Below are 16,010 nucleotides of genomic sequence, written 5' to 3' on the forward strand. Positions count from 1 at the left end.
TCTGTATAGTTTTTCTAAGTTGTTTTGCACAATCTCCTGCGATGCTTTGTGAAAGACAGGGTTCCAAGTCAAATTGGTTTGAGGTACTGCAAACCACAGCCTCCCCTGGGGTGTTCAGAGCCCACGGATACATCAAAGGTTCATAGAATTTTACATTATAAGAGCATGTTTAACCCATCCATTCCTGGTGGTTCAGACGGTTAAAGAGTGTGGGAGACTCGGGTTTGATCCCTGGATTGGGAAGATCCTCTGGAGTAGGAAATGACAACCTGCTCCAGTATTCTTGCCTGGGAAATTTCATGGACAGAAGAGCCTGGCGGGCTACAGTCCATGGGGTTGCAAACAGTCAGACGTGACTGAGCGACTAACAATTGGATACTTTTTTCCTGAATACATTTAGTTGTGGAACTCTTTAAAAAAAATCATATTTAAGGGAACGTTGGTCTGTGAAAAGCCTGTTGGAGACCACTAGTCATTTGTATCCATCTTAGGATATGGAAAACAAAGAATCTCTAACATGGAATCTGAATAGCAAGTAAAAGTCGGGCTCCTCATCTTTTGTGAGATCACACTGAGAAACAGATTCAGTGTGCTGCAAATGAATATGGAAAAAAAAAAACTTGTTGTATCATTTCTCAAGGTCACACAAGATTTGAAAAACAGTAGGCCATAGTGCTCAAGTGGAGACTCTAGCCCTTCCGATGATATGTCCATGAGTTAATCCGGAAACCAACAGACAAAACCCTCAAAGCAACAATTCCACTGAAGTACTGTTTAGAAATATTACATTCTTTTTATGCAGAAATGTAATTTCTAAGGAGCACAGGTCATAAGTCTTTACCTTGAGGTTTAGCAGCTCAAATCATCCTTAATGCATGAATCAAATGAGTGGGAAGGACATTAATGTAATGAAGGAAAAGCTTTCAGTTGCATAACTTGGCTAAATCAAAACAAATCAAAGATAAATGTTTTTGATACATATGTGAATTTATAAATTCAGATTTATTTAAAGTAATTCTAACATAGGAAGGGACACAATTTTTCTTCCTTTTAAATTCATAAAGTAATAGAAAAACTTGATCACAGATTCAATGTTAGATAAGCTCTTATCTGATTTCTTCTATTACCCAAGCTAAAATCCTCAACCAGAGAAAAATCTCTAGTTATCTTGATCTTGCCTGAACACTTCTAGGGATTTGTCTGTAGGTTTTGTCAGCTCCACAGGGGGCCAGAGATAAAGTTTCCCTGGAGTCAGACCAGGATAAAACACGTTATGCGTGAGAGTACAACCAGTCCATCCTAAAGGAGACCAGTCCTGGCTGTTCATTGGAAGGACTGATGTTGAAGCTGAAACTCCAGTACTTTGGCCACCTCATGTGAAGAGTTGACTCACTGGAAAAGACCCTGATGCTGGGAGGGATTGGGGGCAGGAGGAGAAGGGGACGACAGAGGATGAGATGGCTGGATGGCATCACTGACTTGACGGACATGAGTTTGAGTGAATTCCCGGAGTTGGTGATGGACAGGGAGGCCTGGCGTGCTGTGACTCATGGGGTTGCAAAGAGTCGGACACAACTGAGTGACTGAACTGAACTATTTGCACAGGTCTCCCACCTTAAAGGATATTTTATGGCTGTGAGTGTGCTAAGTCGCTTCAGTCACGTCCTACTCTTTGTGACCCTATGGACTGTGGCCTGCCAGGCTCCTCTGTCCATGGCGATTCTCCAGGCAAGAAAGAATACTGGAGAGGGTTGCCATGCCCTTCAGGGGAATCTTCCTGACCCAGGCATCAAATGCATGCCTCCAGCGTTTCCTGCACTAAGCAGCTAGGTGCTTTACCACGAGCACCGCCTGGGAAGCCCTTTTATGGCTGTAGCTATGGAGGGTGGTTGTTTCAGAAAGAACCAAAACATAAAGAAGAGGACTTGACTAAAATCATATCAAGTTTACCTACATATGTCCTGGAGGACTGGGAAGTTGCTAAAGATGACATTACCTAAGCTATGATGTGAAGAAATACAGTGTATTATTTTGCATTGAACTTAGAAATACAGAAGCATGGCTAAAACATTTTCAGTTTGGTTTTTTTTTTGCAGTAGGACCTAGGGAGAGACATGTTGTCAGACATCAAATTGTTATCACTAGAAAGATGGAATTAGGGATGCCAGGTTTTGCTAAGCAGATGATGTAATTCTCAAAACCATCCAGCTCTCTCTGATAGTTGTCCTGATGACTAATTTGACTGTGATACTAGAAAGGAAGTATCCTAGATAGTGGATATGAGAATTCACTAAAATGGTACATTCCTTTGTCAAATTAAAAAAGTGGCATCATGGCTTATACTGTTTTGTGTGGGTGTGCAAATCTGGTTAGCAAAAGTCACTTCTTGGTTGTCTCGTGAACTCTAGGTATACTGATCAAATAGAATTTCTGGATCTAAAGTTCAGAATTCGACTCCACACTTTGGTAACCAAGATACTACCAGGAAGCTTTCCATGGTGACATTTCATTTGACGTTTAAAACAGGCTGCTCTCTAGTTTGTTAAAAAGTCTGTATAATATTGAGTCGATCTCTTTTTCCACAGAATATCTGAACGCTAACATCCATTATGTAAGAATACATACATTACTCACTCCTCTCAGCCCCTGGTAATGACAGTTCCACTTTCTATTTCTATTAATTTGACTGTTCTAGATATTTCATGCAAGTGGAATCAAACAGTATTTGTCCTTTTGTGTCTTGTCATTTTCATCCACATTGCGGCATGTATTTCATTCCTTGTCACAGCCGAGCAGTATTCCATTGGATGGACACGTGCATTCTTTTTTCATATATCTATTGATGAACATTTGGGCTGTTTCTGCCTTTAACTACTGTGAAGAATGCTGCTATGAACACTGACGTGCAGTCAATGATCTTTTAGAGAGATTTAAGTGATAGGAAAAAGACGGTGTATTTGCCCATGTAGCTACCACTTTTCTTGCTCTTCATTCTTAGGGGTATGTCCACGTTTCACGTCCCTAATTAGACTTTATAGCCTAACCCTAATATTGCAGTCACTTCAGTCACTCCATCCACGCTGCACCGTATACACAGGTAGAGCCCATGGCTGATGTCGCTAGTCATGGACCTACGGTTCTGTCTCGCTGGGGTCATAGCTAAGTCAGTTTCACCTGAATCAGTCTTTTCTTCCCAAGGAGGTCTGTTTCGAGCTTGCCTTACCTTCCGGACGTGACAGGAAAAGAGGACGTTCATGTATTTGTCCTTCCGTTTCAGTTCATTCGCAACGGGGACGAATGTGCCTGAGGTCTGAGGTGTATCTGGTTTCTGAAAGAAACAGGGAACAGGGTAAAAGGTGTGTGCTTAACATTTTGGATGAAGACATCATCTTTTACTGCTTTATAACCCTGCTCATGTATTTTCACACAGGTCCTTTTCACCTCCCCATCCCAGATGATAAGCTGCTAAAGGGTTATTCTAACACCAAAGATCCTAGCCTATTTTAAAAATCAAGAATGGGAGACAGGATGAAACACAGCTCTGGGAATAATTGATACAAAGGTGGGTAATTAAAAATAGTTGCTGAATTATGCAAGAGAAGGTTTAAATGATCAAAGCCAGGTTATTGAATGTACCTAATTCATATGGATAGAAGGCAGAGAACCCTCTCTCTGTTTCTGGTTTAATATTTATTTATTTGGTTGCATTGGTTTTAGTTGTGGCTCACAGGCTCTAGAGCATGGTCTCAATTATTGTGGCTCTTGGGCTTAGTTGCCCTGAGGGATGTGGGATCTTACTTCCCCAACCAAGGATCGAACCAGCGTCACCTGCATGGCAAGGAAGATTCTTTACCACTGGACCACCAGGGAAGTCCTGATAACTCTCTTTAAAGTGAGGGAAATACACTCATGGTAACACTTAGAAGCAGTACAATCTTTCAGTTTAGTATCTCTCATAAGATTTAGCTTCTGAAGGTGTCTTAGTCTTTCTATAAATTCCTGGAGAAAATGCCTTCTCTTTCTTTGTTAAAGGAGCAGAAGTAGATTCCACTTTGTTCTCCTGGACTTACCGAAGCAAGATAGTTGCCCTCCCAGGCTCTCTGGAGCCCAAGGTCAGCCCTTTGACCTTTCAACATTTCCACGGCTGCAACTTTTGCCCTCACTTGAGGCAAGTCTGAAGCAGGTATGGTCTTGATAAGTTGGGATGCTCTCCATCTATAAGTAAACAAACAAAATGTTTTAGACTTTAAAAATATCATCCTATTCATTCTCAAAAATAACTGAAGCTGCCTTTAAGTAGAATTAAATTACTTCCACATCACCCTGAAAAAAAAAAACCCTCCAAAATATACCTAGAACGTGTTAAAAGACATAACAGTTTTACGTGGACAGAGATTTTTGTAAAACTTCCTTTGCTGTTTGCATGTTTTGGAAGCAACCAGAACTTAGTGATACACGGACTCTCTTAATATCTACAGTTAGGGCATAAGAACTCTGGCTTCATCATTCATTCATTCACCAAATGTTTTCTAGGCACTTACTAAACTTCAGATGCTGTTCTAGGGAGTGGAGGCACAGCTGTAAACAAACAGACGAAGATCCTTTCTGCTAGGTGCTGATGTTCTAGAAAGCAGAGTTTAATGTTAGTTGCTCAGTTATGTCCGACTCTTTGTGAGCCCATGGGTTGTAGCCCACCAGAATCCACTGTCCATGGGATTCTCCAGGCAAGAATCCTGGAGTGGGTTACCATGCCCTCCTCCAGGGGATCTTCCCGACCTGGGGATCGAGCCCACGTCTCATGTCTCCTGCATTGGCTGGCAGGCTCTTGACCACTGAGCCACCAGGGAAGCCCCAGAAAGCAGAGACAGGCGAACAAGCGAACAAGCGAGTGAGTAAACACACAGTGTGGATGACGGGATTAGGGCTATGAAAGAAAATAAGCCAAGGAACGGGGGAGAGGAGTGCAACAGAGGGAAGGAGCCGAGAGCAGGCGTGAGACGCCGAGGCTGGTCTGGAAGGCAGCTGACAAGGACAGAGGAGCAGGAAGTGGCGGAGCCCGCTGTATGGATGCTTGGGCAAGAGTGTTTAGGACGAGAAAACAGTGAGCGCCAAGATTCTAACGTGCGAGCTGGCTTGGTGTCTGGGGGGAACAGCAAGGAGTCCTGTGAGTGGAGCAGGAGCCTGCGGGAGGGGGACCGAAGAGGGGGTGTCAGGGAGAGAGCTGGGGCCAGAACCCACAGTGCCATGGAGGCCTTGCGTCGGGTCAGTCTGTCCCCTCTTCACTGCCCACAGTGGCCCAGGACCGGGTCCACCACGGACTGACCCCAGGGGACTGGGGCCGAGAGCCTTGCTGGGGAATTCAGATCTGACCCACCCAAGCTGGGGGGTGGGCCGGGTAGGGGATGAGCACACACTCCTCCTGATCAAGCAAACCTCCATCTCCTAAACACGTGCAGCGGACGACAGCTGCTGCTGGCAAGCTCAGCAGCCTTGACCCCAGGAAGAAGCTGGGGGCGAGGAAGGCACCCGGCCTTCTCAGGATGAAAAAGAACTACTGTGAGGAATGAGAGGGGGGCTGAAGCTAGATGCATGGAGAGGTTAGAAGAAAACAAGACCCCACGATTCAGAGCAAAAATCCTTGAACACACTTCTCTCAGGATTCTACAGATCAAAAGTGCAAGGATCAGTTAAATACCATGCAGCAATGAGACCAGGGGTTGGTAAACCACAGCACATGCCAAATCTCACCCATGGAGCTAAGAATAGTTTTTACATGTTCAACAAAACAAAACTATGTGACAAAGACCATGTGGAGCCCATAAGCCCTAAAATATTTTACTATCTGGCCCTTTACAGGAAAAGAGTGCCTTTGAACCAGATTAATCCAACTGGCAAGACTCATTCTGTGTGTGTGTGTGTGTGTGCGCGCGCGTGTGTGCACGTGTGCGCGCGCGCGCGTGTGTGTGTGTGTGCGTGCACACAGAGCAGATGTATTAATCCAACTGGCAAGACTCATTCAGTGTGTGTGTGTGTGTACACACAGAGCAGATGTATTATTTTCAAAATGCTCGCTGACTGTAAGTCCTAAGAAGGCTGGGGACGGTCTTTCACAGCTTTCTTATTTATCACTGTATCCACGAAACCTAGGTCGGTGGCTCTGACACAGCAGGTGCTGAGTAAATATTTGCTGAGTAAATCAACTGAATTTTACACAAAATAATCAATTCCAGGCCATACATAAAACCTCCAAGCCTTAAAACAGAAGACTGCACAGTCTACACTGCAACATTCTCAAAATCAGTAATCCTATGCAGCCGCTAAACTTGTAACATAGATCTTTATTTACCGTGATGGACAGGTCTCCATGACTTATTTTTAAGTAAAGTCATACAGCCACACGTTGACTCCTGCTTATAAAGAAAGCTGAGCACCGAAGAATTGATGCTTTTGAACTGTGGTGCTAGGGAAGACTCTTGAGAGTCTCTTGGACTGCAAGGAGATCCAACCAGTCCATCCTAAAGGAAATCAATCCTGAATATTCATTGCAAGGACTGATGCTGAAGCTGAAACTCCTATACTTTGGCCACCTGATGTGAAGAACTGACTCATTGGAAAAGACCCTGATGCTGGGAAAGATTGAAGTCAAGAGGAGAAGGGGATGACAGAGGATGAGATGGTTGGTTGGCATCACCGACTCAATGGACATGAATTTGAGTAAATTTCGGGAGTTGGTGATGGACAGGGAGGCCTGGCGTGCTGCAGTCCACGGGGTCACAAAGAGCTGGACAAGACTGAGCAACTGAACTGAACTGTGGAAAGAAAGAGAGGGAAAGAAACCCAGATAGAATGAGCAAACATTTCCATAGTACTTACTATGTGCAGGCACTATCTGAAATGCTTTATATATATTTACTCATAATCCTTTTAGAACCCTATGAGCGGGTGCTATGATAATGGCCCTTTTCCAGATAAGAAAACAGAGGCACAGAGAGGTTAATTCATTTGCCCAAGGTTACACAGCTAGTCAGTGGCAGCTAGATTCCAGCGTTCGTGTTCTTAACTACTATATCATACTTCTCTTATATGTGTATTATATGCTTGTAAATGTATAGACAAAGATTTAGAAGGGTACAAACTAATTGTTAATGAGTGCTTATCTTAGGGGAAAGAAAGAAAAGAGACAGTGTGGAGGATTTCAACTTTATATCCTATATAATTTTATATTATGTCACTTAAAAAAAATGAGCATGTATTCACATACTGTTTCCTTACTTTTTAGATGATGTAAAAAATGTAGGTGACAGATGATATAATTCATGAAAAAAATGGATCTGTGCACTAAGAAGGCTCTGCCAAGCTTTACAGCTAACATTTATGGGTTACACTGGAGAATGGGTTGAGGTTCTTTTGCTTTCATTAATTTTCTACTGTTCTTTGTATGTACAAACCTTTTTATTTTTTGAAAGCAAATGAGAGCTTTCAAATCTTTGTCTATACATTTACAAATGAGCAAATTAAAGAGCTTTCCTCCCATTTTTTTTTTAATCTTTTGATATCTGCCACCAGTTTACATTCAATACATCAATCAGTTCATGGTGTACTTGGTAGAATACCATGATGCCAAATGACCATATTTGAGAACCATTAGCTTAGAGGAGCCCGGCATGCAAAGAGTCAGACATGACTGAAGCGATTTAGCACAGTTTAGTTTATAGGGCTTCCCCAGAGGCTCAGAGGATGAGCTGGTTGGATAGCATCACTGACTCAATGGATATGAGTGTGAGGAAACGCTGGAAGATAGTGAAGGACAGGGAAGCCTGGCATGCTGCAGTCCATGGGGTCACAAAGAGTAGGATACGATTTAGGGACTGAACAACAATGGCTCAAGAGGCGAAGAATCTGCCTGCAGTGCAGGAGATTCGGGCTCGAGCCTGGGTCAGGAAGGTCCTCCAGAAAAGGAACTGGCAACCCACTCTAGTATCCTTGCCTGGACAGTCCCATGCGCCGAGGAGCCTGGTGGACTACGGTGGGTGGGGCTGCAAAGAGTCAGACGCGTCTTAGGGCCTAAAAACATACATACAACTTAGTTCATGTGACTAGATGCTGTATGTAAGACAGCTACATATATCCGGTGCATGCTGGCAACAAACAAGCTTAAAAAAACAAGAAGAAAGGAGCTATGAATAACTACAAAGTCAGATTCAGGGCAGTTTATAAAAAAATGAAGATTAGCTGGGAAGGTATCAAATGTGACACGGATGTTAATTTATTTACTTCTTTGTTTTTAAAAATAGCTCGCTCTATAACAGTGTCTTCTTTCTTCTATTTTAAAATCACCCAGGACCTCCGCTTGGGCCGTGCTCCCCAGCACCATTAAACAGGACTTTTCAGAGGTGGGACCTGGGCCTCGGTGTGTTTTACAAACTCTTTGTGAATGTCAGGTGTGGGCAGAGAACCACTGCTCTGTAAGGATAGCAGACTTCCTAGTGTGAGTGATACGTGGTAATTCTAACAGCAAAAAATAAAAGAAAGTAGAGACATCATGCTAACAGCTTATCTTAAATACGGCTTAACCTGGGCCTTGTGGCATACTACTGTCTACTGCTACAGGAAAAATACATAGACGGTTCAGTTTTTTGAGGGGTAAGCAGATGCCCTTTGACAGTGAAATCATGAAGGTGGAGACACAAGGTAAAACCCAATGGAAGTGTTAGTTGCTCAGTCGTATCCAACTGTTTGTGACCCCATGAGTTGTAGCCCACCAGGATCTCTGTCCATGGGGTTTTCCAGGCAAGAATACTGGAGGGGGTTGCCATGCCCTCTCACCTCCAGGGGATCTTCCCCACCCAGGGATCAAACTTGGGTCTCCTGCATTGCAGGCAGATTGTTTACTGTCTGAGCCACCTGGGAAAAACCAATGTCCTATGGCAAATAGCAGAGCTAACGTCATGGTCTCAGGTTTGTAACATTATCTAGTAAGTGTACTGCCATACATGGATGCTGCACATATCAACAGGTTCTTACCTATTAAAAATTGCCTGTAGGACCTCCTCGAAACGGTGAAGAACTTTAGGCGGGGTTGGCCACTGCACGTGCTTGCCATAGTCCCTCATGGTCTTGATGCCGTGGAAGCGTCTGGCCACCTCGTGGATGTAGGACTTGACCTTGTAGCGACGGTAGTATCTGATAATCGTCAGTGCTGCTTTGGTCCTCTTGTACCGCATGCGGGCCAGGGTGCCCCGCCACACCTTCATGATAGAGGAAAATAAAAAAAGGAAGATGTTGCTGGATCACTTTGAAATCACAGACGCTCCTTTACTTAGATGCTCAACCTGGAAATTTACATATATCATAAAATCAGCCCAAGCCGAAGCATGTCAATTCTGCCTGCCACCAATAGGTGGCGCCAGGAGGCACACCTGTCATTTTGACTCGGAGTCTAGGGGGTTCATTATCGGCAAAGAAGTGTGTGCAGTCTGAAGCAGAGCCCTGTTCTAACTCTAAGGTCATGAAAAGAAGAAAGACAAAATACCATTATCCCTGGATAAATATTTTAAGAATGTTGAAAGGAAGCAAGATGAGTCAGAACCCAAAGCCATCAACATCCACAGTTCTTTTATGAAACGTAGCTTTGCACAGACAGCACTCATCAGCTGCTACTATAATGTTGCAGTGGAGGTATGAACTGATTTATTCACGGTCTGTGCAGCCCACCTCCCTGGGTGTTATGTAAACTCCTGAGAACTTAGATGTATTCCTGGGGAAAGGGTAAAAAACAGATGACTGATATCGTATGAATTCTTGTCCAATGTTTGCAGTGCTCAGAAATCAATCAGACAATATGTCAACATTTCAGTGCCTGCTTTATCCAAACACAGTGAAGTCATAGATTACTTATATTTTTCTCAGGATCCCATCCTTCTCAGCCTCTCAAGTAAAAAGAAATTTGGTATAATCTTCATCATTGACTCTTCCCCTAGCCATGCTATTACCAAATGTATCTTTTCTTGTGCAGTATTTCCAGTATAAATTGCTTTCTTTTCCTTTCTGCTACTTGAGTCCCAAGACCCCAAACTTCCTCACTGTTTTCTTGGATAACCTCCTTGGACACACTGCCACCACCGTCCAGGTGATACTCACTGCTGCTACTTAAATGACTGTCTGAATTCTTAGGTTGATGGTACTATTTCCCTCCCTGTCTCTGGACTCTCAGGACCAAGAAATTCAACCTCTAATTCAAAGCCCACACAGTATGAATTCTCCAGAATTGCTCAGGGTTCTTTTATTTCTCCTTAGATCCCCATCTGTGGCCGCCAATTTCTCTCAGAAAAACTTAAGTGATACCTTTTTCAAAAAATAGTATTTATTTATTTATGGTTGTGCTGGGTCTTAATTGCTGGACTGCCTTGTGTCTAGTGGCGAGCGGGGGCTACTCCTCGTTGTGGTGCAGGGCTTCAGTGGGGTGGCGTCTCTTGTTGGGAGCACAGGCTGCGGACAGACCGTGCGGGCTTCAGTAGTTGTGATACACATGCTTAGTTGCTCCATGCCATGCGGGATCCTCCTGGACCAGGATTTGACCCTTTGTCCCCTGCACTGGCAGGCGGATTCTTATCCACGGCACCACCACGGAAGTCCTGTGATGCCGTTTTCTTTCTCTATTTTTTTCCCGAGGTGATTAAAAAAATTTTTTTTTAATTAACTTTTATTGGAGTATAGTTGCTTCATAATGTTATAGTAATTCCTTGCTGCAGAGCAAAGTGAATCAACCATTTGTATACATATAGCTGCTCTTTTTTAAATTTCCTTCCCATTAGGACACCCAAGAACACTGAGGAGAGCTCCCTGATGCCTCTTTCATTTAGCCGTTTTAGGCTGGTTTCCACAAAGGTTCCTAAACATCCCAGGAGGCTGCACTGCCCCTCCTTCCCAGCCTGCTGCACAGACATGGCCCCCAAAGAGGAGCTAACGGATCAGGAGAAACCGGGATATGCGAGTGAAGCACGACAGGAGCCATTTGTGATGAACCTGGAGCTCATGTGCAAGCAGAATGTATAGAGACAGAGAGGCAGGGAGAGAGACCCATGGCTGCGGGTGCTATGAGTACAGTCACCCATTTCAGTCAAGATGCCTTTCCTCCTGTAGCTGGATCCATCACACACGTGGCCGTGTGAGGCCTCCACCCAAGCACTAAAATAAAGGTCCCTTCTTTAGCATCTTGAAAAACCAAGAGTACAATTACAGGGTGGAAGTGTGTGATTCAGTTGCTTAAAGAAAACACATTTTTAAACTCCCATACTGTTTGTTGCTTTTTTTTTTTTTTAAAGAGAAAGGATATTAAGACTCCCTGGAGCCGCATCTATATAGGAAATCAATCTTTAATTTTTAAGAAGTGTTTTATAGAGATTTTTGTTAAAATGATTTTGGTTAGACTCTTCAGTACTCTGAAAAAATAATGTGTAAGTATTTTTTAAGGGGTAGGGTTGTTTGTTTCTGATAGCCTTGGAGATTTCATCTGTGTCTTGGTTAAATTAGGTTTTGTGTAGCTAAAAAGTCAAACAGCAAAAAAATGCTATAAAAAAGACAGTAGTCCTTCCCGTTGCCCACCTAAGCCCACCACCACCTCAGCTCACAGTGTCATTCCATTCCAACTATTCTAATTGCTTCTGGTATTTACAAATAATACATATAGGCTGTTATTTCTTGGTGAATCTTTTTAGACCCTATCCAAATTACAAAAGTTGGTGAGTTAGCTCTTTTATCACCACTGTTACCATTCCTTCATCACTCAATAATAATTACATCAAAATTTTAAAGTGTTTACATTGTTACATGTTATATTAGCTATATTATAGGTTGCATGAATAATCTGTATAATACATGTATACATATGTTATATATGAATTTGGTTCATCACTGTGCTAAGGAGCATAATTGGCTACCATTCCTTTATTATATAAACTTGCTTTTACAGGTAATAACTGTCTGGTTTTTCAAAAATGTGCCTTATTTCCTAAATACTTATGCTAATTTTTCCAAATGTTCTACCAGACTCATCAAATGATCAGCAATAATGTTTCAAATTGTCAAGCTCATCACTAGAATGTTTTTTCTTTGATGCTCCCTATGTCTGTATGCTCTTTGAGCTCACTCCACAGTTCCTATCCTGGGACTTTTAAAGGTCTCTTCCATGTTAGATCCCTGATTCTTGAACTTACTTCTTTCTTCATCTTGGTTTCCCTCCCAATAGCTTCCAAGAAAGGATGCATGGCCAGTAAATTTCTATTCTCTTTAATTTCCTTGAGAGTACAAAGCAGTTGCCTAAAATATTTGTTTCCTAGGGTATAAGAGCAGAGGAGTGGAGAACAGGCTCTGGACCAGACTGTGTCAAAATCCTGGCCCACTCCAGCCAGCTGGGTGAACTGGGGCAAACTTCCTAATCCCTCTGTGCCTTCGCTTTTTTATCCATAAGATGAGGATGATAGGACTTCCCTGGTGGTCCAGTGGTTGAGAATCTGCCTGCCAATGCAGGGGACATGGGTTCAACCCCTGGTCTGGGAAGATCCCATGTGCCATGGAGCAACTAAGTCCGTATGCCACAACTACTGAGCCCACACTCTGGAGGCTGTACTCTGCAACAAGACTACCGCAACGAGAAGCCTGTGTACCACAACTAGAGAAAAGTCTGAGCACGGCAACCAAGATCCAGCACAGCCAAATTAAAAAAAAATTTTTTTTTAAAAAAGATGTGGATGATGATGGTGCTGATCTTGTAGAGGTGGTGTGAGGATGAAAGGTTTCACTATACACAGAACACTGAAAATCGTGCCTGGCAGGTATCTGGAACTCAGTATGCATCGGTTGGTAGGACTATTTGAAACCTAGTCCTTGTCTTCAGGAGGCTGTGCTACTTTCTTTTCTTTTCAACATTTATTTATTTATTTATTTTTGGTTGCACAGGTTTATTTATTTGGTTGTGGCATGTGGGATCTAGTTCCTTGGCCAGGGATCGAACCTGGGTCCCCAGCATTGGGAGCTCAGAGTCTTAGCCACTGGACTACCAAGGAAGTCCCTGTGCTACTTTCTATTTTTGTTTGTGCAGATTTTCTGCCTCGGTCACCAGTCAGTGTGACCTGGAAACTCTGATGAATATGAACCATTCCTCCTCAGTATGCCATTTGCCCCGGATAGTGTTTGACGGTGTGTTATTTTATTCTTCCACTGATAACATGGACTGGGTGTCCATGATTGATTTGTCTTATCTGGACTTTCGGCTGCCCAAGATTGGTGGAGAGAGAGCTGGGGCTGTGGATCACCACTGACTTCTTTCCTTAATACTAATGAAATCAATGCATCGGAGCTTTGCTGCAGTGAGTAAGAGGGGTATCATCGGCTTTTGGCTTGGTTGGGGACACACAGTCTTTCCCCATGTCTTGTGGAGCTTTTTCTTGGTTTGGCCGTAAGAATTATTCCCAGCAAAAGCTTCCCCTCTTTCATGCCCACTTACTGACATACCAAAGTCAGGAAAGACTCTTCTTGCCTGGTGGGGGTTGGGGTGGGGAAGCAGTCCTCTTGATAGAACAAAGGGTTCCTGATGGAGGTATGGGTTGTACCAACCCTTCTCTCTAGGAACCCTTATACATAAGGCCAGAGCCTTCAAAAACAGTGAGACTTTTCAGAATTCCCTCTTTGGTTCCACATTTCATTCTTGTCTTTGAAGAATACATATATTTCTTTTTAGCAGCTTCTTTCAATTTGGTCCAATTTCATTTTTTGGATAACACTTAAGTTTATAGTATGAACTTGGGAACTTTTCTTTGTTTCAGGGTTGATGGTGTGTTCTCCTTTATGATCAAAATGAACATTATAATAATAACCTTTTAAAATGTTACTTTTACATTTTTGTTAATTTCAGCAAATTTAGGGGAGAGGAATTTCATGAGCTTGCAGTCATACCATCAACTTTATCAGAAGTCCCTTAGGCTTTGTTTACTTTTCTAACATCAGAGAAAAAGTAGCAATGAGAAACTACAGAGGCAAATGATTCTATGCAAAAAAAAAAAAAATTCATGTATTTTTCCTTATAATCAAAGCCCAGTTGATTTAAACCAATATGCTCCCATAGAAGTTTGCATTTGTGTGGGAGGAGGGCTGTTGTTAATTTTCTCATCAAGGGTCTGAAGGTTGAAATTTAAGGTATGAGACAGATTTTTCCCATTTCCCTCTTTGTTTAAAGAGCTTAAACTGTGGAGTTTTTCAAGTCATATAAACAGGATTCCAGAGAAGACTTTGCCTGATGATGGAGTGTCAGAAAGGAGAAAATTAACTGCTATATTCAATAAGCAAATGCTTAATGAGCATTTGAATATGCCTAGAGAGGTTCAGCAACAATCAAGGGAGCCAGAGAGGGCCTCATTCAACAACATGAACACTGAAAGTGGAAACCACCGTATACTATGTGCTTTAGGATCTGATGCAAGAGATGGGGCGCCGAAAGCTGAAGGAGATATGACGGGACCTCGTGAGGAAGTTATCAGACGATGTAAGGCAGAAGGCAGACTGACAGAGGAGAGGGCAAGCAAGTCACTTCTTAGGTGGAACTGAAGATAGAGGTGGAGAGAGTGGCCAACTTGGAAGGTACAACTGAGATAAGGAGAGGACATTAGAGCCACAGGGCACATCCCTGCTACCAAATTTTTGATCCACATCTTCTCTCCAGTACCTTGACCCCCTACAGTCAAGTTTTTAAAAAATTTATTGTTTCCTTTTAAAACAAAATTTTATTGGAGTATATTTGCTTTACAATGTTGTGTTAGTTTCTATGGTACAGCAAAGAGAATCAGTTATATATATACATACATCCGCTCTTGTTGGGATTTCCTTCCCATTTAGGTCGGGCTTCCCTGAAAATCAGCTGGTAAACAATCTGCCCACAATGTGGGAGACCTGGGCTCGATCCCTGGGTTGAGAAGACCCCCCTGGAGAAGGGAAAGGCTGCCCACTCCAGTATCCTGGCCGGGAGAATTTCATGGGCTGTGTGGTCCGTGGAGTCACAAAGAGTCAGACGTGACTGAGCACCTTTCACTTTCCCATTTAGGTGGGGACGGAGTAGAGGTGCCTGTGGTATACAGTAGGTTCTCACTGGTTATCCGTTTTATACAGAGTATCAATAGTGTACACATGTCAATTTCTCAGCCAAGTGATCCTTTTAGGACCAAAGTCAGATCGTGTCTCTTCTCTGCTTAAGACTCTGCCACTGTGCTCCATCTCTGTCTCCCCTAGAGTGAAAGCCAAAGTCCCTCCTCTGGCCCACAAGACCCACGTGGTCTGGTACAATCTCCACCCAGCCCCTCCTACTGTCCTTGCCCTGGCTCACTCCAGCCACACTGGACCCTGCTCTGCCCTGCACCAGCCTCCTGTCCCAGGGCCTTTCTGCTAATTGTCCCCTCTGCTGGGAGGATCTTCCTCCAGATACCACCTAGCTGTCTTCCTCACCCTCTAGTCTGCGCAAATGTCACCTTCCCAATAAACCAGGCCCTAACCATTATATGTAAAAACTCCCCTTGTCTCCACTGCCCCCCTCCCCCACACCCGCCCCTGGCCTTGGCACTCCCCATTCTCTGCACCATGCTTGATTTTTTCTCTTGCCTCAAGCACTTAACACTTTATAACATCTGTAACTTACATATTATTGTATTGTTTATGCTCTCCCTCTACAAGAATTTAAGCTCTGCTAGGCCAGGATCTTTGCCTCTTTTGTTCACTGACCAATCTCTACTGCCTCAAACACAGCCAAGGACATAGTATAGCCACCCAATAGTATTTGTTGAGTGATGGGATGTTTTCAACTTCATCTTGCAAGCCAGATACTAAATCTTTCATTTTTATCATCATGTTTCCCACCTTCAAGAGCTCATCCTTGTTCTATAAATAGCCCTCTTAAAAGCATGTTGCTCTTAGCACTATTCACAATAGCCAAGACGTGGAAACAGTCTAAATGTCCATCGACAGAT

The 16,010-nt window shown here is 43.2% G+C and overlaps 1 protein-coding gene and 1 non-coding gene across 2 annotated transcripts in view; both read right to left on the reverse strand.

Annotated features, from left to right (window-relative positions):
* MYO1D (myosin ID) overlaps window positions 1–16,010 on the reverse strand; it is a 361,445-nt gene that overhangs the window by 151,395 nt on the left and 194,040 nt on the right. The window contains exons 17-19 of the mRNA XM_040244025.1: window positions 9,025–9,248; window positions 4,071–4,215; window positions 3,224–3,328 (exon numbers count right to left, since the gene is read on the reverse strand). Coding sequence (XP_040099959.1) covers window positions 3,224–3,328; window positions 4,071–4,215; window positions 9,025–9,248 — 474 coding nt within the window. The remainder of the gene's footprint in view (window positions 1–3,223; window positions 3,329–4,070; window positions 4,216–9,024; window positions 9,249–16,010) is intronic.
* On the reverse strand, window positions 12,992–13,064 carry TRNAW-CCA. The gene has a single exon. It is a non-coding gene; the product is annotated as a tRNA-Trp (tRNA).

This window comes from Oryx dammah, unplaced genomic scaffold, assembly GCF_014754425.2.
Source record: "Oryx dammah isolate SB20612 unplaced genomic scaffold, SCBI_Odam_1.1 HiC_scaffold_8, whole genome shotgun sequence".
NCBI classification, from domain to species: domain Eukaryota; kingdom Metazoa; phylum Chordata; class Mammalia; order Artiodactyla; family Bovidae; genus Oryx; species Oryx dammah.